Source organism: Glycine max, chromosome 19 (assembly GCF_000004515.6).
Source record: "Glycine max cultivar Williams 82 chromosome 19, Glycine_max_v4.0, whole genome shotgun sequence".
NCBI classification, from domain to species: domain Eukaryota; kingdom Viridiplantae; phylum Streptophyta; class Magnoliopsida; order Fabales; family Fabaceae; genus Glycine; species Glycine max.
The window spans coordinates 35,747,677-35,770,036 of NC_038255.2; the positions used below are offsets into that span (position 1 = coordinate 35,747,677).

Here is a 22,360-nt window from a genome sequence, read left to right on the forward strand (position 1 = left end):
AAGAGAGTGAAAGGGAGTGCAATCTTGTGGACACGTGTAAATATACTGAAATTTGACACATGGCTGTTTTCCACGATTTTTTGGTCTTTTTGCCCCTCCATTTTTTTGCACTTTTTTGTTCTGGTGCCACCGCCACGTGTCGCATTGGAGATGCAGTTTGGTATATTATCCTTACATATATCACTCCCTGATTGGCGGATTTCAACTCCCCATTTAATTCCACTTAATAATAGGAACTTTCCTTTCTCTCGTGCACGTTACTCTCCGTTCCTCCGCTACGTTACTCTCTCTCCCTCAATCTTCTCTTTCTCCGTCTTTCTCTTCCTCAATCTTCTCCTCTTTTTCTTTTATTCTTTCTATTTCTTACCTCAATTTTCTTTAATGGATTTCTTGATGTTTTCCATATGAGAAATCAAATGGCTTTCGTTCAACAACTAGAAGCTGTGGGTATGTGGTGGTTCTCATCCATCTTTTTTTTTTCTTTTCATGTGTTACTTTTGATTAATGGATTTCTTGATGTTTTCCATATGAGGAATCAAATGGCTTTCGTCCAAAAACTAGAAGTTGTGGGTATGTGGTGGTTCTCATCCATTTTTTTTTTCTTTTCATTTTAACTTTTCTGATTCTAATGATAAAGTTTTCTTCATGTTTTTTTAGGAAGTTTCTTACTTTCTTTCTTTTCTCATCCTGCAAGTTCTGAAAGACTACATGTTTGGTAAGACTTCTTTGGCTTAATTCCTTTTTTTAAAAAAATATTCTATTTTTTTTGTAACATTTGGTTGTTTTTTTCTCTCCTAACTTTTGAAGGACTTGACCTTTGGTACAACTTCTTTAGCTTAAGTATTTTTTTTGGTATTTTTTTGTTGATGCTTTCCTGGGATTTTTGGGTTTTTGTGAATGCATGGTTGGATTTTTTGTATCTTTGTCTTTAAATCAGTTTCTGGTGGGGTTTGTTTGGGGGAAAGTGTGGTTGAGTAATTTTTTTCCCCATATTAATATACATCTCTATGTCGTTTTCTTGCACAGTGAGTTCCTTCACCACTGCATCGATATTCATTGGTAAGTTTGTTTTCTCATCTTTTTTGTCATTTACATCTTACTTATTATTACAAGTATTTCATTTGTTTTTTGTTTTTAATTTCCCTCAATTTTCTTTAATGGATTTCTTGATGTTTTCCATATGAAAAATCAAATGGCTTTCGTCCAACAACTAGAAGCTGCGGGTATGTTATTATTATTATTATAATTATTATTATCATCATCATCATCCATCTTTTTTTTTTCTTTTCATGTGTTACTTCTGATTTATAGTGTCAAGACTCAACACTAATGTGGTCTATGAATGAAGATAAAGGTGATAACTGATGTTACAATTTAGTTATGAAGGGGGAGTTTTTGTTATGTATTAATGAACTGTTGTGAACTTTAGTGAGTGTCATACTGTTGCAAACATGTCTTGTTCCATGAAGAGTAACCTACAATTTCTGGATTGATGCACACACCAGTCTTCATAGCAGTGTCCGTTAGTCAAAATAGGCTCTAAAAGATTGCATGTTTGGCCTCTACTTTTTGTGTTGGGTGTATTGCATGCATTGAGTCTTGGTCCTTTGCTCCTTTGGTGTTACAATAGTTATTTGAAGTCCAAAAATTTTCATCATATTTTGTCACTTTGAATGTACAGTATCACAAATAATTTGTAGGCTATAGTCAATTTTGTTTCCTATTATTGTCTTTGATATTCTGTGAGCTGATTGAACATGGCTGCATATTGTCTGGAATTGGACTATTTCTAAGTATAATTTCTGTTTTCGTATGCCTTTCTCCTATTTTCCTATTTGGATAAATGTTTCGGTAAGTACTTATTGGAGGATAAAATAACAAGATAAAATGAATTGAGTTTTTCTTATAAACTAAAATGAACTTGTGTACTTCAGCTCTTGGAAAAGTTAAATGAGTGAGTTTCTATAAAAGTTAAGTGTAAAAGTTGATTTTAACTTATGGAAACAACTTATTTTCTTCTCTTCCTAATAGAGACGATTTTCTAAATAGGTCTTAGTCTATATTACCTATGCATACATACAATTACGCAGAACCCCTTATTTTGTACATAGTATTTAGTTTCCTTGCCCATAGCTATAATGACTGTCATATTCAATACTCAAATGTTTTCTTTGCAGCTTTGTGTTAGCTGAACATCATATTATCCACGACCATGGTTCATAATAGATTCTTGACATTTCGTTTATTGATTCCTGAAGGATTCTGGGGGTACTGGTCTATTGCCTTTTTTTTCAGCTGGTGGCTTCTCTGGGAAATAACATTGCCATCCAAATTGCAGCTGGAAGCAGCCTTAACATCAATATTTTCATTTTGTTTTCCTATTTGGATAAATGTTTCAATAAGTACTTATTGGAGGATAAAATAACAAGATAAAATGAATTGAGTTTTTCTTATAAACTAAAATGAACTTGTGTACTTCAGCTCTTGGAGAAGTTAAATGAGTAAGTTTCTATAAAAGTTAAGTGTAAAAGTTGATTTTAACTTATGAAAACAACTTATTTTCTTCTCTTACTAACAGAGACGATTTTCTAAATAGGGTCTTAGCCTATATTACCTATGCATACATACAATTATGCAGAACCCCTTATTTTGTACATAGTATTTAGTTTCCTTGCTCATAGCTATAATGACTGTCATATTTAGTACTCAAATGTTTTCTTTGCAGCTTTGTGTTAGTTGAACTCCATATTATCCACGACCATGGTTCATAATAGATTCTTGACATTTTGTTTATTGATTCCTAAAGGATTTTGGGGGTACTGGTCTATTGCCTTTTTTTCAGCAGGTAGCTTCTCTGGGAAATAACATTGTCATCCAAATTGTAGCTGGAAGCATCCTTAACATCAGTATTTTCATTATGTTAGTTTAACTGCATGTTTAAGTTTTATGTCTAAACCTCCCACTATACATATCTTTGGAGAAAATTACACTCCTATAGTACCTACTCCGTTAGCAGTTATTGTTCTTAATTGGGCAGTTTTTTAAGATTTTTTTTTTGTTAGAAAATAAAATGGGAAAAAAAATGCTATAATGCTAAATGTCATGATTTTAATGAAAGGGTTGCATGCTTTAGGAGTGTTAAATTTTTTTCCTACCTTTGTTTGACAGATATGTTATAATTTTTTTTTCATATTAATATACATCTCTATGTCGTTTTCTTGCATTGTGAGTTCATTCACCACTGCATTGATATTCATTGGTAAGTTTGTTTTCTCATTTTTTTTGTCATTTACATCTTTCTTATTATTACAGGTATTTCATATTTGTTTTTTGTTTTTAATTTTCCTCAATTTTCTTTAATGGATTTCTTGATGTTTTCCATATGAAAAATCAAATGGTTTTCGTCCAACAACTAGAAGCTGTGGGTATGTGGTGGTTCTCATCCATCTTTTTTTCCCTTTTAATTTTAAATTTTTTTATTCTAATGACAAAGTTTTCTTGATGTTTTTTAGGAACTTTCTTACTTTCTTTCTTTTCTCATCCTGCAAGTTCTGAAGGACTACATGTTTGGTAAGGATTCTTTGGCTTAACTCCTTTTTTAAAAAAATATTCTAATTTTTTTTTTGTAACGTTTAACTTTTTTTTTCTCCTAACTTTTTAAGGACTTGACATCTGGGAGAAGGTGTGACTAAGTAATCTTTTTTCCATATTAATATACATCTCCATGTCATTTTCTTGCACAATGAGTTCTTTGAATAATCTTTTTTATCATTTACATCTTTCACTTAACAGTTCTTAATTGATTGAAATATGATTTCATGTTCTTCTTTATGGAGGGCAGATTGTTTCTTGGAAGAATCATCGAAAGGAAGAACTTCTTTTTATGAGCAGTAAGGTAAAAAAACAGTAGCCTTACCAAACATGAAACAATCTTACCGTTGATAACAATCTATCTTAAGTTGTCTTCTAATTAATTTTTACTGGATATTTTAATTGCCACAGTGTGTTGTTCTATGCATAAGACATTTTCCATTTTGAAAGGCAATAGCTGCTGCAGCAATGTTAGCAATATGACGTAACATGTCTAGCTAATTAATTAATAGAATATATAACATGACCAATTAATTTTAAAAACATTCATAAGAACCACTAATGAAAAATTAGTGCTTGAGGTTGAATTCATGTTTCTCTATTTTATTGTCAATCTTGAATGATATTTGAAGATCAAATTTCTTTTGAATTTGTTTCATTTATTTGCGATTGTTTGCATATAGTTGATGCCATTTATGGGGATTTTGTACTGAACAGGCTATCTGGAAACAACATAAACCAATCAGAGAAGGAATATCAACTTGTCTAGCACGAGTTAGTTTTATTTCACTCACTGGTGGTGAAAACATATTTGACTTTTGTTTGAACATTTTCAATGCAATTTCTATTTCAGTTGGGTGATCTCAGTTCTCTTGAACAACATGGATTTGCAGGAAACAGGATGTGGTCATTGGATAGGGACCCTTCACCTCTTCCTCCCTTAGACAATCAGTCATTTGTGGAACTAATATTGAAGTCAACAAAAGTTGACTTAAAGACACCCTGTAGGTATATATGGATTCAAACTGTGTTTGCCTCTTTTTCCTTCTCCCTTTCTACATTTTTACTTATTAAAGATAAAGCATTGCTGAATGGAACCATCAAATGTCTAACTTGCCCGTATTTGTTTGGCTGCTTCTGCAGTTTTGAGTTTCGGCTTCGCATCTCTCTCAATGCTGACAACCTAATTTTGATTCCGCAAGTCAGAAACACTGCTAACAAAGCATTTTCTTTTTCCTTTACACTATGCAACTATTTATCGGTATCAGATATCAGGTGTGCATCTTAGATATAGATTAACTGCTTACTTTGTTTTAAGATGATGCCTAGAATGTTACAAATCATCAATTCATCATTGTTGTTTTCTTGCATTTTTTTAGGAAAAAAAACAACATCCCTGCTGCACAAATTAATATCCAACACTCTCAAGCTTTCCAGTTTCAAACTGTGGGCGCTGAATTTGCTTTGTCTTTCTGAGGTAATTTCTTTTACTTTCTTAGTGAATTGAAATAAATTTCTAATGAATACCCCATCCTGTGACATTTCTATGTATCTATTTTCGCTTTCTTAGCATTCTATTTTCCAAGCCATTACAATGTCATTGGTTGTCTGAATTAAACATATTTCTGTGTATCTGTTTTTTGTATTTTTTAGGAAAAAAATATTTGTGTTTGTGTTAATTTTCAATGTTTCAACATGATTTCAGTGTCTTGCTTTTCCTTCTTCTTTTATTGGAATTTTTTAATAGAAAGATTACATCATGGATTTTTTTAAACTATAATCTCATTGATATTGATTGAACAATTTTTTTTATTTCATAATAATTTGGTTTGGATGTGACGTAACTTGGGTTTAGATTAGTAGAGTGATTCCTGGGTTTGGAACAATTTTTTTTTTTTTGCATTCGTAAGTAGAAAACATTTTATATTTTGTATTTGTATGGAATCTACCTACCGGCCAATTGAAGTAGGAGCAATTTAAAAAAGAACAAATAGAGATAATTTTACTTTTGATAGAGGTTTAATTGGATTTTAATGATTTGGTATGGCTATACAATCATGGGAGAATTTTCAATTGATATTATACATCTAAGATGGAACCTTTTCTGAAATCATTCTTTCCTGTCCATGTTGTCGTTGCCGATTTATATACACTTTTATTGAAATGGTTGGGATTCAAGTCTGAAACCAAATCTTAAGAAGTTTGCGGCAACTGATGCCATCATCTTTTAGTATGGATTCGCAACAGCTCTTCAGTTTCGGATTAATATATCATGGATAGTACATACAACTTTCATATTTGTTTTTAATTTCCCTCAATTTTCTTTGATGGATTTTCTTGATGTTTTTCATATGAGAAATCAAATGGGTTTCGTCCAAAAACTAGAAGCTGTGGGTATGTGATGATTGTCATCCATCTTTTTTTTTTTCTTTTCATTTTAACTTTTCTGATTCTAATGACAAAGTTTCTTGAGGTTTTTTTTGGATTGAGTGGCCTCACAATAATTAAGAAGGGGGGGGGTTGAATTAATTATTCCTAAACCTTTACCAATTAAAAAATTACTCTTTTAAGGCTTTTACTAAATTATTAAGAGAATGAGGAGTAGAAGAGAAACTTAATAGAAAGTAAAAGCGGAAATTAAATGCACAGCGGAAAGTAAAAGAGTAGGGAAGAAGGAAACAAACACACAAGAGTTTTTATACTGGTTCGGCAACAACCCGTGCCTACATCCAGTCCCCAAGCGACCTGCGGTTCTTGAAATTTCTTTCAACCTTGTAAAAATCCTTTTACAAGCAAAGATCCACAAGGGATGTACCCTCCCTTGTTCTCTTTGAGCCTAGTGGATGTACCCTCCACTAGAACTGATCCACAAGAGATGTACCCTCTCTTTTCTCAGTCAAACCCAAGTAGATGTACCCTCTACTTGTACCACAAAGGATGTACCCTCCAATGTGTTAAGACAAAGATCTCAGGCGGTTAAACCTTTGATACTTTGTGAATGGGGATACAAAAGAATTCTCAGGCGGTTAGTCCTTTGAACACTTTTGTATAAGGGAATGGGAAGAATCAAAAGAATTCTCAGGCTGTGTTGTTTTGAATTCTTTGACAAGGAAGAAGGGAGACACAAAAGAATTCAGGCAGTTAGTCTTTCGATTATAGTTTTTTGAAAATAATTGGAACGTTGTAAATTCAATTTGAAAACTTTTTCAAAACAATTTTGCTATTGGTAATCGATTACAACAATCTGGTAATCGATTACCAGAGAGTAAAAACTCTTTGGTAAAAGGTTTTGTCAAAAACTCATGTGCTATTCAAAGTTTTGAAAAACTTTTTAATACTTATATTGATTGAGTCTTCTCTTCATTCTTGAATCTCGATCTTGATTCTTGAGATCTTGAACCTTGAATCTTGATTCTTGTCTCTAGACTTTCTTCTTGAGTCTTGAATTCTTCTTGATTCTTATCTTGAACTCTTGAATTGTTCTTGATTGATCTTTGATTCACTTGAGTTGTTCTTTGATTGATCTTTGAGCTTTTTGTCATCACCTTTGTCATCATCTTTTGTTATCATCATTGTTATCATCAAAACACCTTTGAATCATCTTTGATTCACCATGAAGCTTTGCTTCTACAGTTTTTTTTAGGAAGTTTCTTATTTTGTTTCTTTTCTCATCCTACAACTTCTGAAGGACTACATGTTTGGTAAGGCTTCTTTAGCTTAACTGCTTTTTAAATTTTTGTTGTAACGTTTGGTTGTTTTTTATCCTAACTTTCAAAGGACTTGACGTTTGGTAGAACTTCTTTAGCTCAAGTATTTTTTTTTTTGGTATTTTTTTGTTGATGCTTTCCTGGGATTTTTGGTTTTTCTGAATGTATGGTTGGATTTTTGGTATATTTGTCTTTGAATCAGTTTAAATAATAGATAAAAAACCATATTGTTTACATTTATAGTATGCTCGGGCTTCAAGGGAGAAAGGAGTACAAGTTAAAGTGTTTCCAAATGATGTTCATGGAATTGAAAGGTAAACAAATCTTACATAAAGATCTCTCTTCCGGCTAATCAAAATTGTAATAGATAATATAGTTTGGTTATAACTTTTGTTCAGGACACAATCCGACTTTGAAAGCTACATTAACATTGTGATGTGGTTCAACAAGTATTGCAAATGAGCAGCATTTCCAGGCTAGCGATTGAATCATTTGACTCCCTTAATATTAATGCTATTGGGGCAAAATGCATTTTGTATTTGAAAAAGAAAGGGGAACAAACTGTATTTGTCATTGCTATCTTTATTTTTGAATAAATAATTTGGTTCAGTGAAGGACGTATTTTAGCTTTGGATTATGAAAAAAGACAAGACATTCTGATCACTTAAATATAATAAAATTCTCATTATTTATATTTAATTTTCTTTGGCATTGTGTGAACCGATGATTGATTATTTTTTATGTTCATCTTCCAACTTCATTGACATTGGATGTTGAAAGGAAGAGGCTCGACATTGGTTTAATACTATTATGGTTTAATTAGGAAATTTATATTGCCTGCCAACAAATGTTAGCATTTTGTACATAAACCAAACTTTTATATTCCATAGTAACCAATTACTAACGGATATTTACTTCAATATAATTTTTTTTCCACAGAAAGAGAGAACTTGGAAATATTTTCTCGGCTTCAAACGGCAAATAATCCCAAGTTACCCAAAAAATAACAATAATAATAATAATAATAATAATAATAATAATAATAACAACAACAATAATAATAACAACAACAACAACAACAACAACAAAACGTACATTACCAATGATCATATTCATAGGTATAAACGTACGTATGCAGCAAACCTTCCCTTTATTCAACTTATTTTCTTAGTATTTTCATTTTTGAATTGAAATAAATTTACCAATATTTTAAAAAAATGCTAAGTAGTTACCAAATTCTTTCATTAGAATAATAATAATAATAATACTCTTAAAAGTATCATTAATTTAGTCTGCTAAACAAACACCTCATAGTTAATTGAGGTTTACAACTAGCTTTTCAATCACATATGTTTGCAAACTATGATCAACACTTCTCTCATAGTTGTATGACACGCGTCTTAATATATGTTGTTACTCCCACGGCTGGCATGCATATTGCAATTTGGTGGACTTGAAGACCATTGACAACCACTTCATTTACTACGAAACAAAGAACCCAAACAATATTTTCTCGGCTTCAAACTTCGAACGATTCCAAGTTACCCAAATAATAATAATAATAATAATAATAACAAAACACACATTACCAATTATCATATTCATAGGTATAAACGCGCACCTATGCAACAAACCTTTCAAAATAATTATAATTTCAAACTCCTTTAGATTAAGGTAGAGAAAGAAACTTACAACCTCAAAAATCAAATCCATAGATCAAAATAAAATTAAACAAATTGACTAAATCACGTACCTCTTGGCAAGACCATTGACAACCACTACATTCACTACGATTCATTATGATTAATTCAGAATGTCAAATACTTAATTTAGGATAATATTGTAAATAAATTTATAATTTTAAATTAGTCCATTTTCTTCTTTTTGTAGATGTATTTTGTGCCTATGTAATTTTGTCTCTTTCTGTAATAATATGGTTTTTTATAACAATTTTTTAAGTTGCAAAATTTTATTCATTTAATCCATGCTATCCTCATATACTATCAAACATGTTGATCAAGTAATTTTAATTTACAAACAACGTTTGCTATGCTTTTCTCATCTTAAATCTTATGCTCCAATATTATTGTAATTATTCAGTTGTTTCTTTCTAGACATACTGCATGTTATAATAGCTGCCTTCATCCCTATATTTCTTTTTTTTTCCACCATTCAATAAAAACATTCTAAAATTGCTAAATAAAAAAAAAACCGGGGATATGTATAGCTGACGAGGTTTAAGCACAATATTATTATAAATATTTAGTTCTCTTTTTCTAGGATACATTCGTGTTCCTTTTATTCCTACCATACAATAAAAAATACCAATGCTTGCTAAATAAATAACCAGACGACTCGTGTGTATGCACGAATTGCAGGCTATAGATTAAGTCTTTTTTGCTTCAACACTGCATTTCCTTTTATATCTGTCTTGAAAAAAAAAACCATACTTGCTAAACCACTAAGCAGATGACCCGTGCGTATGCACGGGTTGCAGACTAGTAAGTGATTAAATGGAATGCTATATCATAAGATCTGATCCATGCTGATGATGAAAAATCCTACATAATGAAAGACATTGGGAAAAAGTGGAAGGGATATAGGTTAAATTTATTATAGTTTTATGAAGATTTAAATTCTCGAGAAGAAAATATCAGAAACCCTTCATATTAAATTTTAGCAACTAAATGACTTTTAAAGATTATAGATTAAAGTAGATGGCAAAGGTATTATCATGCTTACTCAATATTGAAATGGCTTGACCATCATAAATATAACATATTTTTTTTTATGTATATTCATAGTGACTATGCCTAAAAAATAAAAAGGCCAAGCTTATGATAAATCACGTTGATGGTTCTAAAAAGCTAAAGAGAATGATGACAAAGTTGGTAAATAGTTATAAATTGTGTTACATCTAGTATTTTTTTTTATCAAATTTATATAAAACTAACTTTAAGATATGTGATTATTATCAATAGATAGCTGAAACAAGACGACCAATGAGTATGGACACATTATATATCCATACTCATAAAAGAAATTTTATATGTAATTTTGTATCATTTTTACATTTTCTTATAGCATCTTATTAGATCATGTTGGATAAGATTTCTAATATTTAAGAGTTATCTCGTGCATATGTCCTATGACTAGGAAGTTCCAAAAATAGTACAAAGAGAAATATAAAATATTACATAATCTAGGAAAAAGGTCGTAGGAGGAAGATTTTGATGTCTGACATGCCTAGCACCCATCTCAATAGCATCTTGTATGAGGATTGAAGAACTACATGAAATATTTATTGGAATGCACAAAGGAGTAGTTATAAGAGGATGAAAGTTCATGGAATGTCCTTTAATCTCTTGCAACGACTGTGTTTGATGATGAAAGCTATGACACAATAGAGGAGGATGGGGAAATCTATGACTAAATTGAAAGACAAGAAATTGCTCCTATAGTAATTTCACATGTTGAATCCATTGGACAAGTATTTGGAAAAGAACATTTAGCCAGAGTACTAGGTATCAAATTTGGAGTTTTCTCATTCCAAATATTTAGCTTTAGGAAAAAGGCCACAAGAGATCGAAGAATATTTTGATGTCTACGAGTTGTCTCAAGCATGTTGCCTTTATGAGATCAATGAATATGTACACCTGCAAATGGTGCATGGCCAACATGCCTAGCACCCATCTCAATAACATCGTGAATAAGAAGTGAAGAACTACATGAAGGATTTGTTGGAACTCTATAAGAAGGTGCAATTATGAGAGGATGAAAGTTTATGGAGTGACCTATGATCTTTTGCACACACTATGTTTGATTATGAAAGCTATGATACTGTGGAGGAGGATGGGAAAATCTATGACCGAATTGAAAGTTAGGGAAATGATCCTATATTAATTTCACCTATTGACTTCATTGGACAAGTATTTGGAAAAGAACATTCAGGCAGAGTACAAGGTATCAATTTTGGAGTTTGTCCATCCTAAGTATTTGTATTTAGGAAAAAGGTCGTAGGAGGAAGATTTTGATGTCTAAGAATTGTCTCGTGCATGTTGCCTTTTTGAGGTCGGTGTATATGTGCACTTGCAAATGGTGCATGAACATATGCCTACACCCACCTTAATAGCATCGTGTATGAGGATTGAAGAACTATGTGAAGGATTTGTTGAAACTATATTCAAAGATGCAACTACGGGAAGATGAAAGTTGAGGAGAGAAAAAGTCAATGATTTTTGCACACCCACTAGAGAACGTTTTTCAAATTGCAATTGCGAATTCGTTCACCGTTGAATCAGGATGATATTTTGAAAGGAGGTTCTACACATGTGATACTTCAAATTGTCCGGTTGGATTGTCAAAACTATATATGGAGAGGGAGATAAGTGCTTCAAATTTCCTGCTCTGCATTTGGGGTTTTCCATCTTCTTGTTTCTCTATTGTAAACATTGGTGCTTGGTTTTGGTTTGAGCGTTTGTAGCACATTTCAGTGCACTTGTTAGAGACTCTCTTGTACCTTTATTGATTATAGTTGAATTATTTCTTTGAGTTATTTCCCATATTAATTTCAACTATTGATTCCATCGAACAAGTATTTTGAAAAGAACATTCTGGTAGAGTACTAGGTATCAGTTTTGGAGTTTGACCGTCCTAAGTATTGGGGATTTAGGAAAAAGGCCACATGAATATTTTGAGGTCTAAGAGTTGTCTTGTGCATGTTTCCTCTATGAGGCCAATGTTTATGTGTACCTACAATTGGTGAATGGCCAATATATCTAGTACCCATCTCAATAACATAATGTTTGGGGATTGAATAAGTGTGTGAAGAATTTGTTGGAACTCTATATGGAGGTGCAATTATGAGAGGATGAAAGTTTATGAAGTGGCCTCTAATCTCTTGTATAGATTGTGTTTGATGATGAAAGCTATGGTACTGTGGATGAGGATGAAAAAACCTATGACCAAATTGAAAGTCGAGGAATTGCTCCTATAGTAATTCCACCTATTGACTTCATGAACAAGTATTTGGAAAAGAACATTCATGCAAAATACATGGTATTAGTTTTGGAGTTTGCCCATCCCAAGTATTTGGATTTATATACACCAACAATTATGTCACTTCTAACTCTACTAATGCAAGTGGACAAAATCACATCACATAACTAGAAAATAAAGTTCAAAAAATAAAAATATATGTAAAAATAAGAGGTGAAAAAATAGATTAGAAGCACTGCTTGCTCATTTTATTATGAATTCACGAACTCACATGCATTTTGATCTAGTTGTTGGCCTTGATTATACCTTACTCTTATTAGTACAATAAATGTCATAATCTTTAAAATTTATATATTGTAATAATAAATTTTTACTATTTGTGTTAATTGTTGAAGCAAATTGCTAGTGATCATCTTTCCTCTTGTTCTTACATTAATCAACATTAGACCTTAAAACTTATCCCATTGTTGTACTTAAATTTTGTTTAAAATTATGTTTTATTGCTTTGACATTTACTTGTTGCCTAGCATGTTTTTCACTTAAAAATCATGCTTTGGATAATTAAAATGATGTATACAATACTCAAAATGATAGTGATGTGAAATCTTGACTCATTGAAATGAAATCATGCAATAGAACAATTGTCACCACCTATATTATCTTCTTATGTATGAAGAAATTATTCATTGAAATAATAAGTTTCTATTAATATTGACACATTTAAGATCTATAAATATTCAAGAGTTCTTCTATTCAATCTTTTCCCTTCTCCTTCTTGCTGGATATCTTATTCATACACATCTTTTCTTTGTTGCTCGAGTCTATAGTGAGTTACAAGCAGAGTTCGAAAATGTCAAATCTTTGATGATTCCATCATACATGATTAAGTTGCGAAAACTTTTGGATAGGTATTGTACATTTGAACAAAATTCTTTTTGGTTAAATAATTTCTTTCTAGTTTCTCTGGAACAATTAAGAACTATTTATTGAAAATATATTTTAAATGTGCTAATTGATTAGTTTGTGACCAAGAAGGTTACTATATGATTCCCTAGGTCAATGGTGACCAAATGATGCAAATAATGTTTTGTGCCTTGTTTCTTGCCACATTGAGTCCATTTTAAATTGTGATCTAAGTGTGCTAAATGATATATTTTTTGAGTTCCAAATTCTATTTCTAAGTAATTGGTGACCATGGGATGCTAGAAACACTTGATTTGGTATTTTTTAGATGATTTTTGCAACAAAATGGGACTATTATTTTGGTAGCCTATTTTTTTTTAATTTTTATTTTGTGACTTCAAATGTTAAAAATTGATTACCAATAGGTGTTAAGAAGTAATGTGCATTATATGATGTAAAGGAAGCAAAGCACATGATTATGGAACCTTGGATGACATGATGATTTTGTGCATAAAATAATATGCTGTCCAATAGTCATGTTGACAACTTTTGGGATTGATAAATTGATGTTGGCATATTTAGAAATTGATAGGATTGGTTATGGGTGTGTTACATTACCTAAAACATTATAAACGATGTAATTTCCTCACTTTGTACGCAAGTTTGAATTAGGCATCATAAATGTACAAAAATTACAAAAATAAGTAAATTGTAGTCTCCTATCTTTCTTGATTAATCAATTTCTTATTATTTGCATTTTCAATGATAATTTTACTCTTCAATGTACTTGCAGAGTTGTGAGTAGAGAGATTTTAATGAAAGAGACAACTAAAAAAATATGAAATTAAAATTGCGGTGAGGATGTGTCAGTAAAGACCACAAAGTTGATCCAAATTAAACTGTAAAAGATTGATTTGAATTTAATATTACATTCAAATCAAATAACATTTAATTAGATATTGTAGCATTTATGAAGCATAACAATATATATAAGGTTGATTATATTGCTCAAGCCCGTGAAACTTGTGGATTTCGCGGGCTTAATTTGTGAAGTTTGTGGACTTACTCATTAACAAAAAAAAACTTTTGGCTTTAACTTAGCATTTGATGCGTTAAAACTTTGATTTTGTTATTAGATATATATATTAGTCTTGGGAATGTTAGATGTTTAATTTAGATTTGAAGGCTTATATTTATATTTTTATTAGGTATTAGTCTTGCAAATGTTTGATATTTTATGTAGAGTTGAATGTTTGGTAGGATGCAAACTCATAAATTTAGTCCATTTAATTTGCAAATCAGACTTGTCTGGTCCGTAAAAATGTGGGTTTTGTGTGCCAAGCCTTAATGGGTCAGACTAGTCCATATAGCCATATATAAAAGCATAAAGAGCATATATAGAAGATACACACATGAAAATACAATGACATGAACTTGTATTCATTAATTGAAAAGCTATTTTAGAAGAAAAATATGCAAGGGAAAAGAACATAAAACAATTTTTAAAATTTTCTAATATATATCTCTCCTTTTGTTAAAATAGAAAAAAAAAATAAGGGTCATCATAGTCACAATCTTAAAAAAAGGATTGAGGTGGTTATTGTTGAACAATTTGGTTGGAAAAACCAATCTTATGGAGTTTCTTCAACTTATTATACTTTTCATCTATGTATGCCTTTAACTTTAAGGTTATTGGTTCTCTTGTAGCATTTGATCAAGAAGTAGATTGGGTGAGGAGGTCAACAAATTGCTAGTGGTTATGGCTTAGCAAGTGGGGTGGTATGCAATGTGGGTGCTTTAGAGGCAAGTGAAGACACTAAATGAAGAAGTGATGCTTCTAACATCAACACTGGTTGAAGCACTTTCCAAATCTGTGGTGGAGGATCTTTGTAGTCCTTGAGGTACTTTTCCTAGGGCTACGAACATTGCAGCTTTGTAGTGTTTGTCAACATATGCACTACATCATATAAGGAAGTCATTTTTGGTCTCCCAAAACTCTCTTATCCAAGGGGTTGACAATATAAAATGCGCACTATTCATGTTTATCTTTTAATAATTCTAGCATGTCATTAGAATATGCACAACCCAAAGTCAACAAAGAAATTTCCACCCAACCCCTTACTCTTTTGAGGAATCATATAAAATTATATCCAATTCAAGCACACAACATGGAGCATGAAAATGATAAAATTTCAAAATTTTATTTATTGTTAAGTTTTCAATTCTTGTCCGCACAATATGCAATTAAAGTATTATGACCCTCTAAATTACAAGTCTACACATTAGATATTAAGTATCACTTATGCTAAAAACTCTAAATATCACATATTTCAATATTTTTTTTCACTCTTTATACATGTTGATCTCATCTAATGTTGCAACACATGCCTAGAATTAATGTCTTAAATTCAAGATTCAAGTAATTTAGTTACTCTAATCTTCTTATATTTCACAAAAGGGAATGGAAGGTTAAGTTTTGTTATAGTTATGGTACCATGTCATGCACAATCATTTGATCAAGTGTTCTTTTTAATTTTCTTGTTTAGTCAATGATAAGTTTACCAACCTTGTTATTAATTAGCAAATCCTTTTGGCAACTCAAACTTGTTTATGAGATGTAATAAAATTGAAGTTCCATATTTATTATCATCACTTGCATATGAACTCCCACAAGTCTTACATTGAGCCTTTTTTACTCATTGAAGCTTTACCAAAGTAGACCTTAATAAAACATTAAATTGTCCTAACTCTTTTATAGATTATTTTTTCTAATTTTTTTTCAAAATAATCCACATCAACTCTATTTAAACCAAAAGGAAAGGAAATCATTTAGAATTGAAAAAAAAACACATAAGATTCAACAAATAGAAATTATTCAACTACATTAATATCATTAGTAATAAATACACAAAAACGTCCAAGATATGACATATAATAGTCTTTTTTTTACATGCATACAACACAAAAATCTCCATTTTTAGTTGCAAGGACAATACAATGATATTATTTTTTTCATTAAAATAATTATGATCCAATTTATAAGTAATGAAAAAAAAGAGAATGGAAAAGAGTTTATAGATCCTATGTGTTCTGCCTTTAAGAAAGATTATGCTAGTTTAATTTTGTACACAAGCGCTAAAATGAAGTTACACATCTAGAAACAATAGCATGTTCATGTTGAATGCGGGGCATAGAAAGAGAATGACAAAGGAGATAGCGAGAGATAGAGGCGAGCTCAGATACATAAGAGAGATAAAGTTTGAGCCTCATGGTATGTTTGGATGGAAGTAAAGAAAATAAAAAAAAACACTGATAACAATGTGTTTTCTATTGTTTGATTGGAGAGAAAGAGAGAAAAGTTAACTTGTAGAGATAACAATTTAAATCTTTCTTTTCTCTCATTTTCTTCTCAATTCAAATTTTAAAATTTTCTTTCTTTTTTTCATTTTTTCCTTCAATCCAAATGGATTATTAGAGATGATAAAGAGAAAGACAAGAGAGATAAAACTCAATTACCGACTAATTGAGGGAGATCGCAGAAAAAAAACTAATTGAGGTGATTGGGATTTGGGAGGCAGCGACTAACCATCAATGATTAAATGTGATAGATTGTGAATGTTGCTATGAACAAAATTGAGAGAGCATAGGAAAAAGGGTACAACTTACATAACACAACCTGAACATATGAGTGCATGACTTATGAAAAATAGAAATGTCAGGCAAACAAAAGATGAAGATCATGATAAGCTAAGATTGAAATAGAAATGAAATAGTAAGTTCCAAAGAAAAAAAATACCAACTTTTTATTTCAAATTTTAGTTTTAAAAAAGTTGATCTATGAGCATATTTACCCATGGATCCAAACTCATTTAAATTATATAGGCTAGATTTCACCCAAAAAATACATATAGGCTAACTAGTCCAAAAAAGGCCATTTTTAAATCAATTCATATAGTTCCTTGTCCTAAAAATAGACCAAACCATAAGCTTTATATTTCATATCTAGCTCTATGTACCATTACCTCTTTACTAAAATCAACAAGAATTCATTGGATTGAGCAAGAGTACTCAACCTTCTTAATTAATTCTTAAATTTTACAATATTTGTTATTACACTACCAGAATAAAGGTTTTTAATGATGGTTCCAAACCCATTCAATGACGATTCCAAAATCATTTTTAAAGTCACTGTCATGGAAAGTTATCCAATAGTCTTAGTTTGAAAGATTTCTAAGACAATTTTGTTTGAAAATCGTCTTAGAAACATGACATTCTAAGACGATTTTTTCTAAAACCTGTCTTAGAATGTAATATTTCTAAGACGATTTATGGTCAGAATCATCTAAAAATGCTTTTTTTAAAAAAAATAAAAATGCCAACTCGTCAAATAAATACCGTAATCACCAAATTTGGTGCACTTGTGTCAATTTCAGCTCAACAAATTGGTAATACTGAAATTATATAAAGAAAAAGCACAAGGAAAGTGTCATTTTAAGATATTTGAGACAAGTTAACTTGACTAATTAGCAATTCATATACCTATATCAATATGTAATTTTAAAAGGAGATTGGTTTAATTTACTCATTTATTGGCATAAAACATGAAACATATTAAAAAATTGAAACTTTATAATCCATTTCCATTCCACCCCATCCCATTAAATCTTAAAAGGAATCTGCCTCTTCACAAAGAAATCAACATAATAAAGAGACAGACATACAAATTTGAAATCTTAAATAGTTCAATTATATGATCATGCCAATTTTCTTCTCTTGTAAAGAACCAAAATAAAACAAACAAAAACGTTACCAATAGCTCTTGCAAGATTTAAGCTTCCATTAACTCATCCTGTGTGAATAAAACCACCAGATTTTAAGATTCTTTCCTTCTCAATCTCAAGATCAGGTTTGTGGTCTCTAGACAAACTGTATGCCTGTCGAAAACAGACATAGTAAAAAAATGTAACTTATCTACAAGATTTGTAACTAATAGAGACTAGAAATATTTAGTCTACAAAAAGAGACAATCCATACTCTATGCTTTCAAATGTTCCAGAATTTGAATAGTTCTTCCCTGCTGATCTTCTCAACTCTCAACCTTTATTTGTGACTCAAAGCATCAAATAGTTCCATAACGAATTCCTTTGAATCCTTCATACCTTCACAATAAATAAAAATTCAAATACAACACTCTTTAAGCTAACAACAACAAAAAAAATAGTAGCAATTGCACCTCGTTCCAAGCATCAATGCCACTGGATCTATTGTTGATAAATTTCAAATTGCGAAGCGTTTTGTGCGTGCCAGGGTCGAGGAAGACGAAAGTGCATGTGAGCCAAAGCATGGCCAATGCCATTTTGAATCCGGCACCACCATCGTTTGGAGTAGAGGAAGACGAAAGCATGCACGAACTGTGGTTGTGGCTCCATGAGAACCGCCGCAGCTCTTGCGAGAACTGCCTGGCCTTCGCAACCACCTTGGCTTTCAGCTCTTGCGAGAACTGTCAAAATCCTCTTGATGAGCTCCTACGACGCTTGGTTGTAGAGGAAGGAAGATTAGAATTAAAAAAAACTTAAGAGGAGCACGCTCGAATACTTGATACGACGCTTGGGCTTTTTAAATAAGTTACATTGAATACAATGGTGATTATCCAAACTCGTCTTTAAAGGCGACCTATCTACGACGATTTTGATCAAAACCGTCACCATTTTAAAAGTGTTAACAACGTTTTATGTAAAATTGTTATTAGCACATCCAATATTTACAAAATTGTTACCACCCACTGGAGTAATGACGATTTTGATACAACCGTCGTTATTCCAATGTCGTAAAATGATTTATTTGTAGTGGTGTTAGTCATTTTTGTATTAAGTTTAGATTAACTTAGTAATAGAAAAGTGACATCAAATATTTATTTACCTTAAATCTCAGTTTTTTTTAATCTTTTACAATTTATTATTTCCAAACATTAAAACATTATATAAAATTGAAATTCAAAAGAAGAATAAACATAAAAGACAAAACAAAGAATCAAAAGAACTTACATTAGTTCCCAGCTTGATTGATTGATTTCTCCTTTTAGGTTATTTTTTAAATTCAAAGTTTTTATCATATTTTAAATATGTTTAAAAATAAATTACAAGAAAAATAAATGATTGACTGAAATTTAACATAATTTCTTTTTTACTATTAATTTAAGTTCAATTTAATAGAAATGACTAATTGTAACAAAATAAAATTTAAATATCGATAAAAACTAAATTAAAATTTAAAATACCTATTTGCAAAGAAAAAGAAAATCAAGGAAGCTAATTAATTGCTCATCCTTCTTATTGGAGTAATAAAACTCGCTAGCTCTTGTTTTTTTCCCCCTCATTTCCTTTGGAGAAATAAACCCGTCTTCAAAGTAACAAGCAAGGGTTATCTTTTTACTTTTCCTTAGAATAGTAAATATTCTTCTTTTTTTTTTTTTAAACTCATCTTTCTTATTTAAAAGATGATGATAAGAGCCCTTCTTTCAATATTGTTCATATGATATATGACTCTTCTCTTTAAGAAATTCTAGATCTACTTTATGTGAAGGCATATATTTATATATATATATATAGCTTCAAGTTCACCATCAAGTTTATTCAGAGAGAGAAAAGAGGCCAATTTATTGTGTTCATAGAAATAAGACTATAGAAAAACCTTTCATAGAGTTAAACAAGGTGGATCGAAGGCATGGGAAGAGGCCTTTCCCTTCTGATCATGCATCAAGGGAGGAGAGGGAAGGTTTCAACTTTTCTGTTCTTCCATCTCCACCTAAGAGCCAAGGGGAAGAAGCTTCTCAATTTTCCTTTATACATCCAATCAATAATACTAGTGATGATAGCACCCCTTCCACACCAATTCCACAATATGGGCAAATAAGCAATTCTTGCTTGATTGAGACTCAGGACCCATCCCAACAGCCTTTAAATCAAGGTAAATTTGCCAGGTTCATGCACTAACTTTTTTTTTCAATTTATATTATCATTTGTGTTATTTTTATACAGCACTATATATCAATAATTTCATTCAGGGTCAATTTTTTTAATTAATTTCCCCTTCTTTGTTAGAACTCCAAAAAGATATATATAAGGAGATCTTAAGAAAGATCTGCTTATTTATATGCGTTTTCAAAATATTTATGAAATTATTTTCACTACTAGACCGAGTGCAATTAGCAAATCTGAATCTCTCGTTGAGAAAAGGAAAAAGAAACGGGTATCTTTTTTTATATAAAAAAATAAAAAATAAAAAAGTTGTTGGTTGATGCACATGTAAAATATGTTTTACCTTGAAATACATGCCAAACCTAACCAGTTGAAATGACACTCCCTTTATAATATATACTTATCTCCCTTCAATTAATCTCCATCTTAGGTTTGTGTCTATCTTACAATAATGATGTTGATTTGTTGAGACAACTAGTTCGGTATTTCCAGTGATCAGCAATATTTTCCATTGGCACTTTAATTTCCTACCCTAGCTAGTTGATGTTGTGTTTTCATAAATGACAAATTGGACCAAGCCAAAAAAAAATATTCTGCCTAACTAAAGCATGATTGTTATTATTTATTTGTATGCAATAATTAATTGATATATTGAAAGGAGGCAATGGGAGAAAAAGACACTATAGAGGAGTTAGGCAGAGACCGTGGGGTAAATGGGCTGCCGAAATCCGCGACCCTAAAAAGGCTGCTAGAGTGTGGCTTGGCACGTTTGACACGGCAGAGGCTGCTGCTGCTGCTTATGATGCTGCTGCTTTGAAGTTCAAAGGCTCTAAAGCCAAGCTCAATTTCCCAGAACACGTTCTTGTTCCTCCTCCTCCAATATCATCATCACCTTATAATAATAATCATCAAAATAATCATAGTTATTGTTATGGTTCTTCAGCTCTTGCACCACCACCTCCACTACCACTACCATCATCACAACACGTTTATGATCAACCACAACAACCCTTGTTATCATCATCATCACAAGAAGAAGGGTTTCCAAATCTAATGCAGTACGCGCAGCTTCTTTGGAGTAGGGATGATGATGATCTACAACGTGTTGCTTCAGGCCTTCATCATCAACAACATCATCATCATCATCATCATCCCAATGAAGCTTTCTATGATTCAAGTTCTTCAACTTTGTTCTCATCATCGTCCACTACTTCTTCTATGGCTGTGTCTGATCAACAGCAGATTGGAGATGACACGAGTACTGCTCCCAAAAGGGGAGAATATTATGACTCTTGCTTTTTTAGAGGGAATGATTTTCATGACAAGAATTGAACATTATGTTAAGTGTAAGTATGATGTTTTCTGTTCAAAACCTACTTTTTTTCTGTCTATGGTTTTCATAATTCAAATAATACTTCTTAAACTTCAGGTAAACTCACATTTCTTCACATCAGAAGTGATATGTTTCTGATATTATAAGCCATGAGAAGTAGATCTGTATACTTGTGATGAATGTGTGATTTAAGTGTTTGGGACATAAGCATAATTAATTAACATGCTTGTGACCAGATAATTAACTATATTCTCCCTCCAATTTCCTTTTAAATTTAATTTTCCCAGTTATTTTTCTATTAGGATAAAGGTTAAAAGCTAATGGATAGAGAAATTTTATTAAAATTACAATGAAAAAGGATTGATAGCATTAAATTTTATATTCTATTAAAAAATATCTATCACTTAAATAATGCAGACATCTTTTCAAAATTAATTATATTAATTATCATAATAAAATATATTTCTTTGATTAAAAATTTCCTCCCAGTTGTGTTAAAGGATGATCATAAAATTAATTATGTATTTACGTGTCATATCAATAAATAATCATTATATATATATATATATATATATATATATATATATTTCATTATTTTATTCATAAAATTTATTTTATAGTTCGCAGGCATTAACTTCAGTGTGATTCAATCATACATAAGAGAAGTACTAAAAATATATTTTTCATTATACTTTTTTTAGCACATTGTTGAAATTTATTGAAAGTGGTAAAAATTAGATAAATCTCACATAATATTCAATGTTTTCTTTCATAATTTTGTACTATTCAATTTTTTAACCAATTATGTAGAGTGCTTTAAAGAGTTTATTAAAAAGTGTACGGTATTTTTA

General features: G+C 31.1%; 2 protein-coding genes across 2 annotated transcripts; both read left to right on the forward strand.

Annotated features, from left to right (window-relative positions):
• Window positions 1-438: 438 nt before the first annotated feature.
• Window positions 439-7,912, forward strand: LOC102664742 (putative glucose-6-phosphate 1-epimerase). Its single transcript, XM_041012477.1, has 10 exons — window positions 439-447; window positions 3,513-3,570; window positions 3,663-3,682; window positions 3,842-3,895; window positions 4,309-4,390; window positions 4,485-4,599; window positions 4,735-4,866; window positions 4,971-5,068; window positions 7,542-7,612; window positions 7,697-7,912. The coding sequence occupies exons 2-8, from the start codon at window positions 3,564-3,566 to the stop codon at window positions 5,065-5,067; spliced, it is 507 nt and encodes a 168-aa protein (XP_040868411.1). The 5' UTR covers window positions 439-447; window positions 3,513-3,563; the 3' UTR covers window position 5,068; window positions 7,542-7,612; window positions 7,697-7,912.
• A 10,629-nt stretch (window positions 7,913-18,541) lies between these two features.
• Window positions 18,542-21,756, forward strand: LOC106797385 (AP2-like ethylene-responsive transcription factor BBM1). The gene is made up of 3 exons (XM_014771664.2): window positions 18,542-18,736; window positions 19,808-20,165; window positions 20,835-21,756. Exons 1-3 carry the CDS (start codon window positions 18,542-18,544, stop codon window positions 21,506-21,508), a joined length of 1,227 nt encoding a protein of 408 aa, XP_014627150.1. The 3' UTR covers window positions 21,509-21,756.
• Window positions 21,757-22,360: the final 604 nt, after the last annotated feature.